The 22,513-nt window shown below is 38.6% G+C and overlaps 1 protein-coding gene across 2 annotated transcripts in view; it reads left to right on the top strand.

Moving 5' to 3' along the window:
* COL4A3 (collagen type IV alpha 3 chain) overlaps positions 1-22,513 on the top strand; it is a 61,202-nt gene that overhangs the window by 854 nt on the left and 37,835 nt on the right. For both annotated transcript variants that reach the window (XR_004753250.1, XM_035334688.1), the window contains exons 2-12: positions 12,342-12,398; positions 15,339-15,428; positions 17,230-17,274; positions 17,790-17,834; positions 18,131-18,193; positions 18,912-18,965; positions 19,816-19,842; positions 20,456-20,533; positions 21,427-21,489; positions 21,990-22,025; positions 22,125-22,166. Coding sequence is in view for 1 of the 2 variants with exons in the window: in XM_035334688.1 (XP_035190579.1) it covers positions 12,342-12,398; positions 15,339-15,428; positions 17,230-17,274; positions 17,790-17,834; positions 18,131-18,193; positions 18,912-18,965; positions 19,816-19,842; positions 20,456-20,533; positions 21,427-21,489; positions 21,990-22,025; positions 22,125-22,166 (600 nt within the window). In the remaining variant the exon portion in view is untranslated. The remainder of the gene's footprint in view (positions 1-12,341; positions 12,399-15,338; positions 15,429-17,229; positions 17,275-17,789; positions 17,835-18,130; positions 18,194-18,911; positions 18,966-19,815; positions 19,843-20,455; positions 20,534-21,426; positions 21,490-21,989; positions 22,026-22,124; positions 22,167-22,513) is intronic.

Raw genomic sequence — 22,513 nt, 5'->3', positions numbered from 1 at the left:
GCAAAGTTCTTTCTGGCTCTGCATAGAAAGCCACACGAATAACCCGTAATAAGTCCTGTCCCCCTCTTCTGCCTGGTGGTTCTTCATTCCCTTCCTCCTCCTCGCTGCTCCAAGGGCACGGCCATCGCCGTGTGCGCTTCTGGGTGGCTGTTCACAGGCACGGGCTGCGCACCGGGAACGCCGCCCCCAGCACACACGCTTTCCCTAGGCTTCTGTTCTGCCTGCGTTGATCTTGTCATTCTGTGTTGGTTTTTTAACTACAAGGGAAGGGAAAAGGAGGTGTAGTGACAGGAGACCACATATGTCCCAGTAAAGCACTTCCTAGCGTGCTCGGTAGGACCCCGGAGTATTTGCCAGTCTTGCAGACTCAGGTACCTCCCTTCATTAGCAGCCTTTTTGCTAAGGGTAAATCACAAAGTTCCAAAGTACCGGTTTCCTAAATTGTTGTCATGACTAGATCCTTGTTTATGCTCAGGTAAGACAGGATATAGGGTGGTGAGAAGTGTCTGCGCTTCTACGAGATTTCTACTGAAATCTTGCTGTTTAAGCAAAGCTTGAATGCAAGGCAGTGATTCGGTGGGTCTCTGAAAGTTCAATTCCAAATGTTGTCTGAGATGAATTTAAACGAGGTTTACAGCAGGTAACTGAGGTCAGTTTAAGATTCAGATGTCAGTTTCTGCTCTTCTGATATATTCTGAAGAAAAAATCTGTTCTAAGAAAATTTTCTAGATGATGGAGGAAATTGGAACTTTAAAACCACAAGTTTAATTTGACATCCTAATTAGTGGCTAACGTTAACTGGCATGAAGTGATTCATTATAATAATTGACTGAATAAATCAGTGCATCTTAGCTGGACTGTCCATTGCAAGGCAATAGTCATCGTTTATGTTTTAAGATCATGCTACGTTTTCATATGAAAATTAATTGATATTTGACCAGCTGTATGAATAAGTTAGAAGATGTTTCAATACAGAAAAGTTTTCAATTTGTTTCTTAATCACTCAATAAGTAGTTTATTCCCAAGTCAAGAAATAAAACTATTAATTTTTGCCTGCTGCTGTTGATATAGCAAGTTCTGGTCCTCACAGCCCTTCACCGTCGTGACTTCCCTGTCCTTAGGAGCCTGAACATTCTGGCACATGCTAGGGAGTATTATTATCTGCATTCCTGGCCACTGGCATGCTCTAATCACATCTTCTGAAAACTCAGCAGAAGTAGCATCTTCCCATGTCAAAGGCTTTTCAGCTTGCTTGATGTATTCCTTCACTCCAAATATTGATGTTATAATCCTTTGGATTTTTCCACTGTTCATTTAAATACCTTAGAATAATACTAATTTTTTATTTTTTCCCCTCAGGCCCTCAGGGAATGAAGTCTTTCTCATTCCTCATATATATATATATATATATATATATATATATATATATATATATTTCCCCTCAGAAAATAAATAATAATAAAATTTGCTTTCCTTTTCATTTACTTTAACAGCATCTGGAGCTGGTACTATCTTGATGTGCACATACAAGCCAATTCTCCTGAGAGTGTCATGACTTTAATATTCTCCATGCTTTTCTTTTCTGGCTTACAGTGATGTATGTCTTGAAATGAAACATGAATCTAAAAAAGCTTCCTGAAATTTGTTGTATCAAATGAAACTAATAAGAAAAAGACATAGGTCAGTTTATCGATACCTGCTCCTCAGTAGCATTGATCACTTTTATGGTAGCATCATGTTGACGTGTTTGGGATAAAAGAAGGCTTCTACCTGAGCGAGATTACTTAATTGCAAGTTAGTTGTTCATCACCTCACATTACTGCTAGTGCTGAATTTTCATTGTAATACAACTACAATATTGTGTTAGCTCACAGGATAAAGTCAAATACTCTGTATCCTGTATTTGCATCAATCATTACTCTGCATTTTTTCATCATGGCAAAGGAGGGGAGATAAAATACCAAAAATACAAAAACAGTGACTACAAAACTGGAGATCTTTTCTTCCATCCTCTTTCTCACTTGCGTTTACTGGCTGTGACTAGATGCAAGTGTTTATTTTCCACAATTTTTATTTTTTATTTTTTTGTCAGGAATTTTAAAATTCATGGGCAAATACTTGTGAGCTAGTCTCTTCTTTATGCAATGCTGATATTTTTCCCTAATTATATACAAACCATATTGCTGTCACATAGATCATAGCACATGGCTCTGGAAGGGAACGGCACAGTGTTCTAGCTCAGCCATGAGCATCTCCATGTTGGGTAAGAATGGGATGGAGGCTGACTGGCTTTGTGGAACGAGGAATCAAAATGTTGGAGGGACAAATTAGCGGCACAGTGAGAACGTGCCTTCTCTGCCGGCCTTTGGAAGCACCCAGGCTCTGTCCCATCAGGCAGCTGAGAAGGGACGACGTGCACCTGAATATACAAAAGAGTTCACTGAGCATGTTAGAAGAAATCCTTTGTGGAGTGCTCTCGTTGATTTGGTAAATACATCCCAAGTCTGAAGTCAGTGGGGGTGTTACTCTGATAATTGACCCCAGTTTATACAAGACTGTTCTGATCCTGATTGCCTCTGCAGTTAGTTGCATTTCCATAAACAGGCCAATGTCAGAGCACTGCAGAAGAATGTTCTTCCCACTGAGCCATGATCAGAGTCCCTGTGAATTGGTAGAATTGCCCTAATGTTGGTGCATCACACAGCTGATGGAGTTCAGCTCTCTTCCACTGCGTGGAAGCTTGCTGTGGTGGCCCAGAAATGGTAGGTGCTCTGTTTCGAGCTGCAGGCCGCAGCACACAGCTGAAACAAGATGAACCTCCTTAGGCGAGCTTCATAAAACGCCTGTGAAAACTGAACTGTTAACACTTAATGTGTTGTTTTTTTTTCCAACAAATCTGCAAAGTAAATATATTTTTAGCCAAAACTATATAATTCAAGTTGTATCACCGACTGAATAATGTTAAAACGATCAAAGTAGGCAGGCAGACACTGGTTCTTTCTTCACCGCTTTGCATTTCCTATAGAAATAACACCATTTTATTCTGAGATCTGTGCAAGCACTCTCTTCTGCAATACCTAGAGCTGGTTTATCATAACATGACTTTGAAACAAAATACTTTGCTATTAAGTGCAACTAGTATGGGATGTCCGGTCATCTATTTTACTGTCACATTCTCACCCCGCTGCCTAACACAGTAATACTAGAAGGCTCAGTATGCTGGCATGAGTTACAGAAGCTTAGGAGGACAGTGAAATACAAAAAGGCTTTTTTCTTAACTGTTAACAGTCTCAGTCTCTCTTGCACGCTGAAGTTCTATTTTGTCACACGGTCTATTTCTAGTTTTATTTTAATTCTTTGTCTTGTTTTTTAACTTAGAAGTTTTGTGATAGGGTACAAGTCTCACAGGTTTACAGGTTTTCCATTTGGCCTGGTTCAGTGAAGGCTTTGTAATTGGGACTTGAGGCTGCATTTTCCCATTTGTGGAGGAAGCTGCAAGAAAAAGCAACCTTTTGTTGTTCTTTTGCTTTCCTGTTTTTAAATCTGTAAAATCACAAAGCCTTTCCAAAAAGCAAAAACCAAAGCATGTGCAGTAAGCTTTCTCTGAGCAAGCTACTGTTGCTTTCATTTCTATTTGCACCACTTAACAGAAGATGCACACCAGGAATTTTATGAATATACAAATACACAGGCCTGAGGAGACAACAATTATAATGAACACCATTCCCACACTCAACACTCAGGAAGAAATAGTGTGATATGATGCTAATCATATTATGGTAGGATGGCAAAAATTCACTAGTTAAATTATATGTGTTCTGTGCTATTAGGTTGCTCTGTTAAGATGCCTTCCTCTTAGGAAGGAAGAGCACGGATGAATAAGCTGCTTAAACACCCTTAAGTTTGCTACACAAGAAATTCTGTGGCCTGAATTGCCAAATCTTTTTTTTCCCTGTGGATAGGAAGAATATTTATTTGTGTTGTCCCAACCTCCCAAGGTCAGGAGGAAAAAAAAGAGAAAAGAAAACACAGAGATAGTGTTTACGGGACTGCCTTTGGAGATTGAACCAGATTGAATGTATCGTGAACATTTAGGTCTAGTTTCTGATAGCCCTCATCACAGGATCTTCTACCCCAGTGAGATTGCTTGTAAAGTAGGGCAGTGGTCACTGCATCAAAAATTCCTGGGTTCCAGCAGAAGAAAGCAAGCCATCACTCTCTCTGCTTAAAGAGGGCATAATTCTGTATCTTGAAAAATAACAGATTCAACTGAATTTCGGCCGATTGTTTTCCAAAACTGCCCACAACGTGCCAGGTTTAGTTACATAGACACAGTAATTGTAGGCAGCTTCTACAACGCAGGCCAAGGTGTTGTCACTGAGCTCGCAAATTTCAGTTGGGGAAAACTCAGGGGTGTTTTTCTTCTAAATCACAACATTTTACTTGTTTAATCCAAACATAAGGATGACAACACGCAGGCACAATGAAGATTGCTAAGCCCTACTGTTCTCACACTCCCTAATTTTTTACCATCGGTGAGTCGGAGAGGAGAAGGGAGTAGCACCATGCAATTAATTGCGCTGTATCTGCCTGGACAAGAATGTGGCTGGCACTGTGGAAGTTGGACGTCGAGCTACGAGGAAGATGGCAGAGCAGTATGCTTTCATCACCACAGTATAAACAGCGATGCTATGGGAGCTCCTTGGAACTTGCACACAGCTGGGTTCATTCACAGCAGAAGAAGATACGCGGTTTAGTTATGTGTAGTACAGAAGGAGAATTGCAGAGTGTTTTAAGTCTTTTTTTTTCAAGTGCATAATATACCTCATTTGAACAGAGATTGCGAGAGATACCAGAAGTTTTATGAATTTTTTGTTTCTGTTTTGCACTGCTGTGTGTCAGGTTTTTGTTCTTGGTTTGTTTCTTGTAACAAATGTGAATACTACAAATGAAAGACTTGACTAACAACAAAATTGTCATTAAGCAAAGTTCTTACGCAGTATTTTTTTACTTCAAAAATGGATCAGGATTTCAAAACTGTTTATGAAGTGAAAAGAGCTTCTGTACCCATGTACCTGTGCCATAGTAGGAGGCTGTCTAACTGTTCATCTACAGCAGCTTCTCCCATTTGTCCATTATCAGTCATTTGCCATTAATTTTTTGTTGATTTGCATAAATACATCTTCCTATTACATTAAAAACAATCCTTTTCAAAATAACTCTAGGCTTTAAATTAAGGACAGAAAGCAAGGCAGTTCTTATCAAATACAGATAGGCATATGTTTTATGTTCACATTGATCACAAATTGTGAATTTGTTAATTAGACACAAAATACTGCTGCTGTGAAAGGTTCTGAAGATTTTTTCCAAAGATCGTGGACTTCTCTTCCATGCCTCATGCTGAAAGCAGCACATATCCAGTAATGTAAGGGCCATGTTACCAGGGAGGGGTAGTGATTCAGTAGCTATTCCCTGAGCAAGGTTCCCATTACACGTGTTTAATGGAGCTTATTCAACAACAGCCGTGGCTGGAGCGTTACAGTTGTCTTCCACAGCCTCCGAGATCAGTTCTCCCTGCATAAGACATTGACTGAGTTATTTATTAGTTAAAATTGCAGGTGTGTTTCTTGGTAATGGAAAGTAAAAATGAAATAATTTGTGTCAGGTGCAAGGTACTCGTCTGATAGGCAAAATGCTGTGAATTCTGATAGCATTCGTTGCTGTTAAAAGGAGTCTTCTAAGGTAGGAATGTCTGGCTGCCTTCCAGTTCACAAGTGACTACACAATGTTTCAGGGTTTGGGAACTGACATATTTTCCTTCATCTCATCATCTCCTATTTCTGCTCTATGTTGTCTATACTTATTGAAGGCTTAATAATTTGGTTTTGTTGTACTGGTCTAGCAATCACTAAAAAAACACAAAGTTCTTCATAGTCTTTGATAATTTTAATGAATTCATGTTTGATGCTTAGAATGCATGAAAAACTTTTAGTATACAGATTGCGATTGTGAGAGTGGTATTTTGTTATGATAGCAATGTTTTGGAGTGAGGGAGCTTCATTCTCCAGTACCTTGTATGCTACGTGGTGACTTGCAGTTGTGCAACAAGAGGAAAATGCTGCCAAGGTCACGTATTTATTAACTGGTCTAGGTAGAATTACTAACTGTGCAAGTCTAGATAAGTATCCTAAGGCAAGTGCATTTAGACTCAGAAAAAAAAAAAATAAAAAGAAAAAAAATAAAGATTTTCTTTATATAACTTTTTCCACACTAGCAACTTTTTTCGTGGGATATAAAGATGGTGAAGGGCCTAGAGGGGACGATGTACCAGGAGCGGCTGAGGTCCCTTGGCCTGGAAAGGAGGAGGCTGAGGGGAGACCTCATCGCAGTCTACAGCTTCCCTCGAGGGGGAGTGGAGGGGCAGGCGCCCATCTGTTCTCTTTAGTGACCAGCGATAGGACCCAAGGGAATGGTGTCAAGCTGTGGCAGGGGAGGTTCAGGCTGGACATCAGGAAGAGGTTCTTCACTGAGAGGGTGGTCACACACTGGGACAGGCTCCTCAGGGACATAGTCACAGCACCAAGCCTGTTGTCGGAGTTTAAGAAGTGTTTAGACTGTGTTCTTAGTTAGATGGTTTGAATTTTGGGGTAGACCTGTGTGGTGCCAGGAGTTGGACTCGATGATCCTTATGGGTCCCTTCCAACTTGGGATGTTCTATGATTAACTTTTTTCATGGCGGCCTGCAGCTCCCTCCTTGCGGGGAGCGGAGGGGCAGGCGCTGAGCTCTGCTCTCTGGGGACAGCAACAGGACCCAAGGGAACGGCATGGAGCTGGGACAGGGCAGGGTCAGGCTGGGGGTTAGGGAAAGGTTCTGCACCCAGAGGTGGTCAGGCACTGAACAGGCTCCTCAGGGCAGTGGTCACAGCACCGAGCTGCTGGAGTTCAAGGAGTGTTTGGGCAGCGCTCTCAGACACCTGGCCTGGTTTTGGGGTGGTCCTGTGTGGAGTCGGGTTGGACTCGATGGTCCTTGTGGGTCCCTTCCAACTCAGTACATTCTACAGTGCTATGATAATATTTTACACCCATTTTTATTAGACGCAATAGAAAACAGGTAGTAGAGAATATTAGAGAAATGGGTCTTCTGTAGTTTTAAACAGTATATGAACATCAGCTATTTGAGCAATATTATTCTGGTCTGAGTTGTGGTTTGTAGATGCAGCTGGAATGTGCGAAGTGATTGCTTTGCACTGAGACAGCTCAGGAAGAATTCAGAAATCTCCGTGTGTCAGCAGCCCGAAAATTCACAGTCAAGGTTCTTAAAGGAATTGGCTCACTGATACGTCATTTTTAATAAGTATTGGAATTTAAGAGAAATTACAGAAAATGGGAAATTAGCTGATAATTTACTGCTACTTATAAAGGACTGTTGCCATGACATGCATAATTTTAGGCTGCTCAGGATACCATTAGTGAGCAGAAAGGTGGGGGGAAAGAAGTGTTACCACAGAAAAGTAGATCTTGTCCAACAGAAGTTACTTCATGTTTCAGTGGAGTTCTACTTCAGTGATCTTTGAAGTTAGAAAATAAAGACCTAATTACAGGATGGGTGAGATGCTAATAAAAATGAACTTTAAATGAAAAATCAGACTTGCATTTTTAATAATGAGCCAGATCAGCGTCCAGAACCAGCAGCGCAGGCAAGTGACAGCTTCAGCACTCACTTGAGAGAAGACACCTGGGTTATTCTTACTGTCCGCTGTAATTAATGAATATCACTTGCACTGCTCTTAATTCATGTTAAAATTCCTCATGTTGCACAGTCATCTTTCATTTATGTTAACCAGGACTCACCCCTGGAATCAGTGGCATTCACCCATGAAATTAAAGACCAATCAGGCCAAAAGTGTGAATTTAAGCCCCGACTCAACCAGGTTACTTTGTGCCTACAGCACACATTTACTTTCAGCTCACCTTTCATCTGAATGTCTTTGTTACTCATCCTGGGTGGTTTTGATATAGGCTTCATCTGAAACCCGCTTAAGGAATACGGTACCTGATCTTTGCTGTCTCTGTCCTCGTGCAGGTTTATTTGTTTGTGTCTTTTAATATAGAAATATTGTATTTTTAAATTGTAGCTGACCATTATGGCTGACCTACTATACTCTTCTCCAGATCTAGAAAAATAAGCAAATGCGCTGTCTCTTCTGTCGTCACAGATGTCTTTATGGAACGACGTGTGGAGAAATACTGGCACATCCTCCTCGTTGGCTCATTTTGTATGTTCCCCATGTTCTTGCCCTGAACCCCCTCCCCAAGTGACTGTACTACCCTCAAATGTGAGTGACAGAACTCAAAGCCTGTGCTTTTGGTAGAAGTGCCTATCGTTTGCCTTTTTTTCCTTGCATTGATGCTTGGTGATCTCCTTTGAGGCATTAGGGTTTGGTAATATCCCTAAATACATTCTCCGACATCCTCCGTACACCTGGGCCTGTCAGCAGGGTGCCGTTAGCTGGGTGACATTGCCTGATGGTCCACTGTGACTGCAGCGCTGGGAGTCGTGGTGCCATCCTGAACCCACATCGAGCTTTGCTTAGGTGACGATGCAGTCCTAGTATGGTTTTTCTTCCTTCGTTCATTGTTGTTTCTTTGAAGGATTTGGTAAATGGAGAGGACTCCCTTTTTAAACAGATACTTAAATTAGTCTCTGAATTGCAGGAAGGAAGAGGTCAGAGCCTCACAGAATCCAATCCCATAGTGTGGGAAGGGCACCTCAGCATTACACATACCGTTGTAGGAGGCCCCATAGTGGAGTCTCCCGGTGAATAAAACTGCAGATGTCCTGCTGCAGAATAGGTGCTTCAGTGTACAGTGCTGGAATTATTTAAAATGCACGTGCTACTACACTACCACTCAAAACTCCTCTGAAAGGAACTCTTCTAGGTTACTCCAAGAAAGTGTTATGTTGGTTTGGTTTGGTTTGGTGGTGGTTGTTTTTAATTTTGCTTCACTGGTTAATTTATTTGATTTGTTATCCACACAAGGACTTGGCCTAATCATTAGCCTAGATTTTTGGATCAGAAATCTAGTTCCATCTCCCTATCTGGTTATTTGAAATAAAACAAGGTGATTATTAGAAAAATCACAAAGCTGAAAAACACACAGCCACTTACAGAGCTGTTACTGTATTTTGAATAATCTGTTAATAGCTAATATTAAATTTCCCTATCTTCGAACTTCGCAGTAGACTATTGCTTTATTATGATCCTTTGATAAAGAAGCTGCAGGCATCTTGCAAGGCTGTGGAAACATCCAGGCAGCATCAGTAGTGTAAGTGAGCAATGACTTTTTGGTTCAAAGCTCCTTTACAGAAGGCATAATCTAATCTTATGTAAAAATCATATGCCAAAACATTTAGTGTTACCCAGCTAACTGTCTGTGTAATGTAGAATCATCTTTGGTCTTTTCAGTTTAGTTTAAAGTGCGATGTGTTCACAAAAAGATCTAAATTGATTTGAAAGCTAACTAATGGCAAATTAAACACATTTGAAGCATTCTGACTTCTTGAAGAACAAAGGCTGTCTTTCTTCAAGTGGTTTAATAACCTTCCTTAGTTATGTAGCATCATAAGTTTTTACATGTTCGTGCATTTAACTTCACGTTGGATTAATCTGTGATTATAAGTTAAAAGTGATATTTTTGTCTGTAACCATACATACCAGGGCTTCTGCAGATTATACTTACTAGGGAAGAGTCACATCCCTTGGTGATTTGGTGTCCTGAAAATTGTGCTTTGCATACAAATACTTTAAAGAATCTGCTTTTTTCTTTTATAGTTAGAAATAAGGCGCAACTCCATTAAGGTCTGCAGAATTACGATGGCAAATACTAGCAATGTGGAAGTCTGTGAGTATTTATGAGGAAAGCTCGCTCTCCTCAGCAAGGATGTGCTCCCAGGTATTCTGTGACTAAATCCAGAGAATTTGGACACTTCAAGTATTTTTTCTTAGCAAACGGCACCTCTCCTGGGCTGAGGTGGCTACTAAATCTGTAAGGTAAATCTTTGTATTAGCAGTTGAGTTTGCAAAGTAACTTGGTCTCACAGCTCTTGTAGTTAGTTTTCAATTTTCGTATGCAAGCCTTAAAAACTGATAGCTTGAGTAAATCACCAGCAGTACAGTGCGGTGTCTGCAAGTGAAGACTGCTTTTATCATACTGTGTGATGAACACATCAACATGAGCAGGTGCCGTTTTCATACTGTTTATCAGACATGTACCAAAAATGTGTCAGTAAAATGTACTATCTTGTAGAGAATTCTTTGGGATGGAAGGTAATGTTATTTAATGTTACTGAATAGGAAACAATCCATTCCCATTTTATTTTGAGATGTCTAATCAGGATATTTGTTGTTAATTCTGTTTATACTTGTGCCTCTGTTTACCAAATTGTACTGATTAAAATAGTATCAAAGATAGCATAGTCACATCTCTTCTGTTTTACAAGACAACACTGATTTCCACATTTCTAGTGCAGTGCTACTTAAACTCTAGCTGTCAGATCTAAGGAAGAAAATCTTCTTAAATCTGCTAAAGAATTAAAGTTTGCAACACTAAAAACCTCGCCTGAACCATCACATAATTGCCTGTTAATCTGCCCATGGAACACATTGCCACAGACATTTCTTGGGGGATTTGCTTTTCATGGCTGATGGATTCTAATTTATGCTTTATTTTGTAAATAGCTGTTCACTTGAGGAATATTTCCTGCATCTGTTTTTAAACTACGAGATGGAGTTCTCCCCTAACTTCAGCCACCTAAAAGACAGACAGCTTCCGCCAGCAATTGTCTAGCCCCCAGAGAACGGCAGATACCTGCAACATCCTTCCTTCATCTGAAAAGAGGCACCTAAAAAGATGGAATGAATTGCTCCAAACTAGCTGTCAGGTTCCTGTGTGGAGTCAAGGGAAAGAGACGGACACCATCAACTGTGTAGGAAAGGAAGGCAGATACCTGATACCGGATACCCTGGTTTTGGCTGATAAAGATAGATGAAATCGATCCTAGCTTGTGGGAAGAAAAGATGCTTTTCAATTCTGTAAAATGTTTTACCTGAACGTACTGCTACAGAGAGATTCAAATTTAATGACAATCTGACACCATCCTTTTAAAATGTCATGGAGAACATTTTCTCTATCTTTTGCTTTCTGTTTTTTTGAGAACGCCACTGGAAAAGTTATAAATTTGGAACAGTGCTGCTGTTGTATTATGAACAGCTGTAGGGGTTAATTAATTCTGTCTTCAGCATCTAAATAGAAATTTCATGTCATACGATATTAAAGGCTTTGATCTTGTAGGAAATATAGTTCCTCCCCCTTTTCTGAGTTTTATGAAACTCAGGAAAATACCATCATAGCCAATGTAGGATATTTGTCCCTTTCCTATTGTCTGGAGCTGTACCATAGTGTAATTGTGATAAACAAATAGACTGAACTGAGAAGCTAAACTGAAAAACAACCTTTTTTCGATAGCGGTACAGTTGAAAAAGTCGTTCAGAAATAGCTTCAAAAATAAATGGAAAAAAATAAATACACAAATAAGAGCAATAAATGCACGTTACTCCATATCTGTATGGAATATATTGCTTCAGTAGCCTTAATAATACTTTGGTATGTACAATATTGATGTTAATATTGACGCTTTTTCTCCTCCACTCCACTGAAATAGGACATATCTACATGAGTGTAGAAAAAAGTCCTTTGCGGAGTTAACCCAGCCCGACTGGGCTGGCTCGGGCAGGGAGTGCATGGATCAGGGCATGGGGGGTTAACATTTCTCATGCTCACCAGGGGATCTCAGATGTGGTTTGCAGCTCTGCCTGAGCTCGCTGCTAAAACCACTATTGAGTACATGAGCTAGATAATTTAGACATGCTTTCTATCCAGTTGCACTCTGAACATCCTTGTTGTCGTTTGTGTTTGTTTGTTTGTTTGTTTTACTTAAGTTTTTAAATGAATCATCAGTGTTTACTGATCTGACCCCAAACTCTTAAATTTCACACATCGTACTGATATTATAACCCTGACGGTGTCGAGCACAGCTTCTTGGCCTTTGCCCCAACTTTTAAATGGAAGCAGTGACCTTACCTGTCCCAAAAGGCAGCACAGAGGAATAATGAGCTATTTTCTTCTGCTGAGAATTACCACGCTTTGTAAACATTTTCTTTAAGTTGTGTTATCTATAAAATAATTTCCTTACTAAAACCATGGGGCTTTCATTTGCCGCTCACCAAGCAACATGATGAGAAAATTTGTTTTCTTACAGAATTTGTCATTTTGTTTTTCAGAGCTGTGTATGCAAAGGTAAAAGTCCCTGCTTTTGTGACGGCATGAAAGGTAGTAAGGTAAGAGCAAATACATTTTTCCTAAGATTAGTTTATACTGGGAAATTGTTAATAGTTGAGTTGAACTAGCAAGTGACTATTTTGTGTGATGGTATTCTGTCAACAAAGTCTATGGAGAATTGTAAAAGCAATACGTTACCTTACAAAAAAATCTTTTAATATAACTCTGGATGCACTGTTTAACTAATATATATATTTAATGCGTTAGTTTGCTTACAGTGTTTCATGATGTTTGGATACCAACAGAACACCACACCATTAGGTACTTTTTACAAACTCCTAACAACTGCTGTCAGTTATCACTATCAGCAGCTCTCCTGTTACAAACTTGGTAGTGGCACCGGCAGAGCCATGTTCAGTGCCTCCCTCTCTCCATGTTAGGACCTTGCCATCTCCCTCCTACCCCTGGATCCCTGCACATTTTCTGGTTCCTGGAGGAAAAGTAAAAGCATTGGTATCCAACAGACAATGCATGTCTTGCAGATCGAGACACAGGATGAGTTTCTGGGTCCTAATCACAAACACCTTGCCAGGAGCGGGGGAACAGTGTCAAGTCTACAGAAAGGAACAGAGCTGCAGCCCTGCCTGTTGCCAGCTGTAGCTTGGCAGAGGCTCAGCGTGGCTTTTAGACAAACCTGAATTACACAAATGCCAAAAATTCTTTCAAACTCTTTCTTGTAGTTGGAAAAACAACCGATTCACAAATGAAAGGGGCATTATTAGAGAAGTCACGGTTGTAGTTCAGGCTGACCGTGGACACAGTGATTGCTGTACTAAACCTTTTCAACAGATTTCAGATATGCACACAACACAGGGTCTATGTAGACCGATGGTTATGATTAGCCCCACAGCTTGATGCAACGGGTTGCTGAAGAATGACTTTTGACTTCCCTGCTGTACATTTGTTGCCAAGAATTGCACCCCAGTAAATGCAACTAGTCTTGCCTTTAGAAAGCTAAAGTGGTGCAGAAAAGTAATCTCAAAGTAAATGTTCTGTATTAAAACATATTTGTATGTGGTAAAGGAGGATAGCCACGTCTTTAAAAAAAAAATCTCAGTGCTTGTTTTTCATGTTCTAAGTCAGTCTGACCCTTGTCCTAACCCGTACAGATTGAGACCAACTGAAAAATAAGAAAAATGTAACTTAAGATGCCCACTAAAAGAAAAATATTCCTGAGTGAAAACCTGCCACTTGTCATCTTCAGTTCTATGTAAAATCAACTGAGAAATGTATAGGCAATAGTTAATCATTGTTTACACTGATCTAGTTTTTCATGCAGCTGTGGAAAGGAAGGACAATGATATTCGTCAGTAAGTTTTCATAACTGATCCATGTTGAGAAATTCTCCGACCTGAGAATTATCTGATCTTGTTGGCCTGTCAAGAAGACAGTGTGGGGAAAACTGCCTGTGCTGCGTGGAGATGAGCAAAGCAGGCAGGAGAGCGCGGGGCTGCTCTGCAGCTGGAGTGCGTCCCACCACTTGCTGCGGTGAGGGTTAGCAAGCTCAGCAGGAAGCAAGGCTTGGTCGTTTTTCAGTGAGTTAGTTCCACACCCCCTCCAGTGGCACCTCTCGGTACAGCATTGTTCTTTTTGCCTTGGCATGGCTCTGGATGAACAAGCTGATTTGTTTTGAAAAGCTATACCAGTTTATGATACAGAGCTCACTTCATAATGCAATCCTCATCTTGCACTTGTGTTCAGATGTTCTGGGATTATCTTCTGTGTTTATCTATTGTATTTTTAATTCAGAAATTATTTAAAATCTGGTGATTTTGAGGGGTGAGACGTGGTGGTGGGACAAGTGAAAATATTTTAACTCCTCAAGATTTCTTTTGGATCCTATCCTGTACGTTGACTACTAAGATACCAGCAAGATAACTTCTGCACAGCAGAATTTCAATTGTTTGTTTTTTTTTTTTTCTGTACCTCTTCTCTGATAAATAGGAAAATTGACTCCAAAAGAATCAATAACCCTGTCCTCTCTCTCCTATCTCATGCTGAGTTGTAAACTGTCTTAAGTAGACAGCTCTTCACTGATGTAACACTGAGCATGCTAAACTGCTGCTATCTAAAGAGATAGACACTTTTTCTGTGAGTTTCTTAGGCTTGAAGCACTTTATTTTAACCAGGATAACACTTGCATGTTCATTATATTTAATTAAAAAGGAAAACAGAAAAGAAAATGCCCCTCCTCCTGTAACGTAGTCTCCTTTATTCCATTTGTGTGACTTTAATCTTTTCTGTTTCCTTTACATGGCTTGCTTATTTGAACTCGGCCTTAAAAAATATATATATAAAAAGTAATTGGGTGGCTTAACCTTGGAGATGCAGAATAATGTTATAATGTTGTTACTGAAAGGAAACTTATTTTTGTTCTATCTGAACAGTTTTGCTATGTTTGACTGCCGCTGTTTCTTTCCATGGCTTGCATGAAGAGAGGCATTGATGATCTGGAAGTGACCTTACTGTACAGCAGCAGTTATTAAGTTTGCCAGCTACAAATTAGGAGTACTATAGTGGACTTGGATTTGTGTTCCTTGTCGAGGCTAAGCATGGTATAGAATATTAAGAAGAAATATGTATCAGCTGTTATCTTAAACTTCATGCTGCCTAACTTGGGTACTCTGTGAGAACTTGAGTACTGATGTCTTCTGATACCTTCATAAGTAGCTTGTTACTTTAGTGGTACCATGTGGCCTAGGCAGCACACAGGAGAACAGGAGCAAGGTGGTACCATGTGGAGAACAGGAGCAAAGTGGTACCATGTGGCCTAGGCAGCACACAGGAGAACAGGTCTGTATGAGCAAGGATAATCCATCACAGGAGTTGACACAAACACAGAAGTTAAGAGGTACTGAAAATAATAAATGTCTTAAAAGTAAGTTATCAAAAAAAGAATCAAGGATTTTCTCAGGACTTCTTTCTCTTAATGTTTACAGGGTGAAAAAGGTTTCCCTGGTGTCCCAGGTCCACCTGGTCATAGAGGCTTTCCCGGTCCAGAAGGGCCTCCAGGGCCACAGGGGCCAAAGGTATGTTCCCATGGAGGCACGGGGGTAGCAACACTACATCTGTGCTTGACTGTGAAAGTGAGGTAGGACTGGGTAAAGAATTCTGTTTAAAACAAAAAGCAGCACCAACAACAAAACTCTGTTTCAGAGTCTTCCATTTGGTAAGGGATCTGTGGTCAACGTCTGCAATGTTCATTTTAGACAAAGTGGGAATAGTTAATACGAACATGGGCTTTTGTGGTCAGTTGTTGGGGAATCAGTTCTAAAGCACCTGGACTGACCCTCCAGAGGCAAGAAACGTGGCTCTAAATAGATTTTAATAGCATAACCACAATTTTGTCTTAAGTGTCCTCTGACTTCTGTTGCTAGAAAGAGAGGAAACAAGCTACTTCTGAGATAAATAATTAAAAATAGATTTAAGAAAAGTTGAAGGGAGAGATGTTTTTAAGATAAATCTTGCTCTGTCTAGGAAATACCGTATGTCATAATTACCTGCAGTATGGGGAGAGTGACTTTGGTGAGTTGGGCTTTCTTTCCCATCTGGCTAAAACTCAGGCAGAATATGAATTTTCAGTAACTCCTGAATGAGCAGGAAAAAAAAAAAAAAAAAAAAGTATTGCTCATTAAAAAAAAAAAATCATGTATATTTGTCTTGAGGAACATCATTCCTGCTATCATTAATAAAATGACTGATGAATAAACTATCTGTAAGTATGGTCTAAACTATGCCACAATATAAATCAGGAAGAAGGACTGACAGTAGTGCCATGGTCACATTATTACCTAGGACCTGCACTAATGTGACTCCAGCCTTTATCCACGCCTTTAAATAAATGTTTCTTTGCAGTTTGAATTTGTTTAGGTGCTGCTGTACTATTTTCTCCTGTCTCATTTCTGCACTATTTAATTAAACTGATACTGATGGTGGATCTCATACATGTTGATGAGGTGTTTATGTAAACTCATTGAAAAGGGTTCAGTAGAGCATTTCCGCTGTTACAGCTGAGACTGACTTCTGCAAGAATGGGAAAAAGTAAGAATAATTTACCTAGCAAGGACATCTCTGTTAGCTTGAATATCATATGTTGCAGTGTATTCCAGTTAGCTTTCCCTATTCCAATTATCTGATGTGTTATCTTACGTGTTATTAGCAACAGTCACCCAGGACTTAAGGAGCTGTGCATTTCTGTACATTCCCCATTTCATTGCTGGTCAAAACAGAAGTTGTTTCTTATTCTCAGTAAAGCTCTAAGTGTCTTGAGGTAATTCTAGCAGATTCTGTCTAGACGGTGCTGTGGCATGTTCAGCTGTCTTCCGTTCAGTCCTGCTCTCCCATCCTGCTTAGCTCCCTGTCAGCCTGCTCCTGGGTTTCCTTTCCAAGTAAAACAATGCAGGGAAGAGTGGTGCCTGTATGTATCTGATTGTTATATTGACATCATTCATGCTCGAGAGCTGAAAAACTCTCCAGAATACTGATGAGAGGCTTCCAGCTATTTCCTCATGGAGAAACCCTTTCAGGTCTCAGAGTTTGAACAGACCCATAGCAACTGCTTTCTTAACGTACCCTGAATGTTGTTTTTTAACCTCTGATGAGATTTATCCCCTGTAAACACTGAAAGGGAGGGCAAGATGTCAAGATTTATACAAGTTGGATTAAAAGCTTGTCTCTTTTAGTGTCTGTAATGGACAGATCTGGTATTTATTCATATAGTTTAGTGTGCATATGTTGGTACTGATATTTAAAAATGCTGCATGTCCTGTTGATATATATGTGTGTTTCCTCAATTATATTGCAATGTGCTGTTATCCATTTCTGGTCTAGGGTTCACCAGGACTTACGGGCTTAGTGGGACCCAAAGGTATACGGGTAAGTATTTTTGTTTTAAACAAGCTTTTATGTATTAAATGCTCTGTTTAAAGCTAATAATAGTTCAATCAGTAGTTCAATAGTTCAATCAGTAATTTGTGAAAAATAAAATAATACAGATGATTTTAAAATATTTTTAAAATCATGAGATGGAGTATTTATGTGCACTGTCTGTATTTTAGAGTTTTACCTTTTTTGCGATAGCTTTTGCACAAGTTTAATGCTGTATGTATTTAATATTAGGATATGCGATGAAGAAGTCTGACTAGAATTCCACAAATAGTTGATTTTGAGCTTTTCTTGGCAGGGGAAACCTGCCTGTTTTAACAGTTCATAAGCTACCATTACACTTGATGCACAGTCAGAAGGGTTAAGGAAGATAAAGTAATGAAACCATGATTTTTTGACAGAACTATACTTGCATTCATTATTCTTGTGACTGTGATAAAAAGGAAAACTGCATCACAAGCTCTTTCTTAATACTTGCAATACTCTTCCTCTTTTTATATCATTAGGGTGCCCCAGGAATACCTGGATTTTCAGGTCCCCCAGGTCTTCCAGTAAGTAAAATTGAAACTGATTTATCTGATTTTGCTCTTAATATAGTCTTCAGTACACAATTACCCTCAACCCAGTGTACTCACTCTAGTGTCAACCTCAGCATTGTCTCTGTCTGTTAACCTAGAGATAACAATCTTAGCATCAGCAATTCTTACTCATTGTAATGATTTCAGAACACATTGTAATCTGTCAAGTCTTATGGAACACTGCTTCAACATAAACTGTTTCAGTGTTGCTGTAGGGTAATATGAATGTGCAAAAACAAAGCTTGTGTCAATTTTGCACTTGCTTTTAGGGTGAACCAGGAGCTGCTGGCCCTCCTGGACGCTTGGGTGTTCCAGGATGCAACGGCACAAAGGTACAAACCATGCTGAATATCATGGGGATTATGTTTGGCTGTGAGTGGGAATGATGAAAAAGCATTCATTTTTCCCCCAATATACAATCATTTTGATTTGTTTTGGTTTGTGACTTTATTGACTAGGAAGAATTTGAAACATGACAGTCACCAGAGGAAGGATAAATGCTGCCTTTATGTGTAAGATTGATAATGAAATAATACATGTTGAACATGTATTCTGTTTGACAGAAAACCCTTTTTCTTCATTTAAAATCTGGAAAACCTAATCAGTTTTTCCTAACCAAACCTGCTGTTGAAATAGGTTACATCTGAGAGAATTAGTTAATTTCATTTTACCAGTATATAGCTTGCAGCTGACAATTAATAAATCCTGAAGGCAATCAATAGAAGTTTAACATTATGTTACAGGTTTAATCATTTTTCTTTGCTCATAGCTTCAAACAATCTGAAAGAGGGAGTCAGAAGAATGCCTACTACAGAAAATCATACATTTCTAGTGAAACAGTAAACTGGTTTGACATAACTAATAGAGGCAGGTCTTTGTGATAGAAGTAAAGATCCCTAAGGTCAAGCTGTGCCTCTTTTAGGAAATACAGTGGTAATGCAACTCATAATTTTAGTATGATAATATTAAAAACTTCTTTTGTAGTAGCATTTGCTAGACTCAGGATAATAATCAATAATATGCATTAACAGTTGCTCTTACTGTTTGCAGGGTGATCAAGGTTTTCCAGGTCCTCCAGGTAGAAGAGGTGCTCCAGGCATTCCAGTAAGTGTCTGTGAAATTTGTGATTGTATGATTTTCTACCACGTACAGCCACTCAGTGAAGGAGTGTAAAGCCTCAGATTAGCTGGTATTGACAACAGGTGAAATATAGAAGTATTCTCATCTTATTAGTATGAAAACAGTGCAGTAAAGAAAAAAAAAAAGTTAGAAGTGATGCTTAATCTGCTGAGTGTTAGGCCTCAACTGCTTAAGATGTGAATGCACACATGTTCAGTGACTGGTGTTAGCTCTTCAATGTCTCAAGGCATACTTGTCAACATTTAACTTGCATCCTTAAAGGTGTCCAGTATGTATTAAATAGATTCCAGTTTCAGTTCATGCCTAAATATCACTGAGGACATGGCCTAATTAAGTTAACAACAGAACCAGGAATGAAACCTGGAACTTCTGATTATGGCTGCATTGCTTTAACCCTAGGATTTTTTTTTTTTTCCTCTGTAGAAATGTGATTTTAAAAGAAACTTATAAACAACAAATGGGGAAAGGAATGCTACCTGTCAAGTTCCTGTGGCTTCAAATCTGATAATTTCTGAACATGATCTTAATTGCACCAGCTCTCCTGATTATTTTATTTTTATTTTTTTTAAGGTCAGGCCTCAAAATGTTCCACATTCATTTGTAGAATTGCAGCAGTGAGACTGGACTACTTTTTGATGATATGTCCTTTCTTCCTAAATTGAAGTCTGGCACAGCAAAATTGTACCTTGCTAAACACCATGGTCATGAAAATAAATCACTTCAAGAGCACTGAGCTTAGAGAGTATTTAGAAGTGTCCTTTCATCATTGTTGCTTACTTTCCTGTTTTAATAATATGATTGTTCTTCTTCCTAGGGTGTCACTGGCATCAAAGGAGAGAAGGTCAGTTATTTACACCATATTATGTGAAGTATGTATAGGTAATATTATGTATTTATACTTGATGATGGAAAGGAATGCTTGATACCTCTATTCAGGGAAAACAGAAGATTGACTTTCCATAAGAAGCAACAACTGACTTTGATGCATGGTCTCTACTAATTAACTCACCCCAAGTCACAGAAGTGTATTTGTTTATTTCCTTTCCCTTAACTACAGTTGTTGCATGTTAAGAATTAACTCTTTCAAACACACAAAGGATTAAGCCTCTCCTCACACAGGTTATGAATTCATATGGAAATCTGCAAATGCACTAGAGAGTAGTTCAAAGGCAAAAAAAATGCAGAAAATTTTAAAAGGTCAAGACTGTGTGAGAGAAGTATGCAGGTCTGAAATGAAGACTACTTCTAACACAGAAAACTGCCTAAAAATGGTATATTCTGTTTAATAAAATCTTTTTCGAGGGTAGAACTATCTGTAGTAGACAGTTGCCTTCATCATGCAGTTTTGATACTGATTATATCCCTACATACTGTATTAAAACATTTTAAGCCTAAGATCCACTAAAGCATTCTACAGCATAAATTTTTATCTTCCTTTTTATCTAATTGTTTAGGGGTGCCCTGCAGATGGATATAACCAAGGATATGATGGAAGAGGGGATCCTGGGTTGCCAGGAATGCCTGGACTTCAGGTAATACTGAATTAATTCATTTATATCTCACGTGAGATATAAATGCATATATATATACAAGTATATGTGTACACCTATATCCAAATAATGCATAATTTTATGTATTATATAATATATACTATATATTATATATTCTTAGTATTCTTACAATTGTTCATTTCTAAACCAGAAAATATCGTTAATATGATTAATGCAATATATTAAAAGCCTTTCTTCTGATTTTTCAGGGCAAAGTACTCCAAGACAATACTAATTATTTTGTCATCAGAACCAATAGTCAGTAAAGTCAATATTTAGTAAAGTGGGATGAGGAAGTCAGGTTGCAGATGAGCAAAAATATTTCAGAAATGGAGAAAAGTTCCTGAGGAAGTAAGATTGGTTCAACTTCTAGAGAAGCATTAACAGAAACCAGTATGATCTGTATTTTTTAATGAGATTAATAGAAGGAGGCAGAACAGATGTTTCTTTTGACTGTTAAAATAAATGGAAGACATTGAATTAAACTGAAAGTCAACATTTTTCATTTTCCATTTATTTGAAAGTGAAGTTTTAAAGGATAGAATTTATTGCATAGAATATTCTGAAGAGTGTAGGCTCACTAGGGCTAGCAATAGGACTAAATGGATAATTAAAATGTCACTTGCATTAAATAGGACTTATACCTTAGAGTAGTTTAGTTTTAGAACAGGTGTGTGTTCTCGTGTTTCAAAACATACACCAAATGATGATGCAGCAGGGAAGAATTGTAGCTCTGTGTTATCCTAAGACATGAAGAGGAAATGAAGAGACAGGGCTGCTCCAGTTCATTGAACTTAGCATTGTGGTTTACTCATCATCTTGCCAGGACATTTATTCCTGTTGTGGTTTGTTTCTTTTGTTTTTATAATATGCAGGGTGCCCAGGGTGTTCAAGGATATCCTGGGGAAAATGGACCACAGGGCCCTCCAGGATCTTCAGTGAGTATGAATTTATGTCTCACTTGTTACTTTAACATTTTGATTTTCAAAGTAACCAATAGAACTCCCTGACTGTCCCAGACTTCCTTGATGTTTAGAAACATGGATATGTGAAATCCATACCTTTCTATGCACATCTGTCTTTTTCTTTTCCTTTTGATTATTTATTATGCATGATCATTTCCATGTTTTCAGAAGTGATCTTGTCTACATAGGGCTAAATTTTCATTTTCAAATAATTACCCATAAATTCACATTAAATACTAATGTAAATAACTATAACAGAGGTATATGTTTGCAACCAGACGATATAGACGTTCTGGTATCACTTCCACTGACAATAAATTGCATTTGTAATGGTGGAAGAAGAAATTTTAAAAAGTAATATAATTCAGGTGAAAACTGGGTACCAAAACCCCTATGTTGGTACTGAAGATTGTAATTTTTTACAGTACATTTTTATTATTATTATTTTTATTTTATTTTTTTTTTTTTTGTAGGGAATGCCAGGGAGACCAGGACCTCCTGGACCTAAGGTAGTCTCAGATTGGTAATAAAAATGAAAGCTTGCTATTAGCTCATTTTATGGATGCTATTTAAAATAAAAATAACATTTTTTTTCTTTTTTTTTTCAGGGTCTTATGGGAATAAAAGTAATAGGAACCAAAGGAAGAAAGGTACATATACAAAATACTTAAAACATTTTTTGTTTTTGATATACTCTGATGAAACATTTGGAGAAGTACTGTGAAATAAAAATTTTCAGTGCATATATATGGAAGTATTTTACTAGAAGATCGGAACATGGCAGTTGATGCGTGAAGACAAACTGTGTTCACGTAAGAGCTGAAGATAAATAGTTCCTAACAGAAGGGTAGAAACAGTTAATATTTACTATTACATCGCATTACATTCATTTATATATAATTTTCACAGTATTCCTAAATAGTTATCCAAACGTGTAAACAGTGGTAAATATATAGCATCATGGCTTACCATATAGACTCATGACTTATTGTGGCCA

This window comes from Oxyura jamaicensis, chromosome 9 (assembly GCF_011077185.1).
Source record: "Oxyura jamaicensis isolate SHBP4307 breed ruddy duck chromosome 9, BPBGC_Ojam_1.0, whole genome shotgun sequence".
Classification (NCBI taxonomy): domain Eukaryota; kingdom Metazoa; phylum Chordata; class Aves; order Anseriformes; family Anatidae; genus Oxyura; species Oxyura jamaicensis.
Note: the sequence above shows the minus strand (reverse complement) of the source record. Positions and strands in the feature narration are given on the sequence as shown.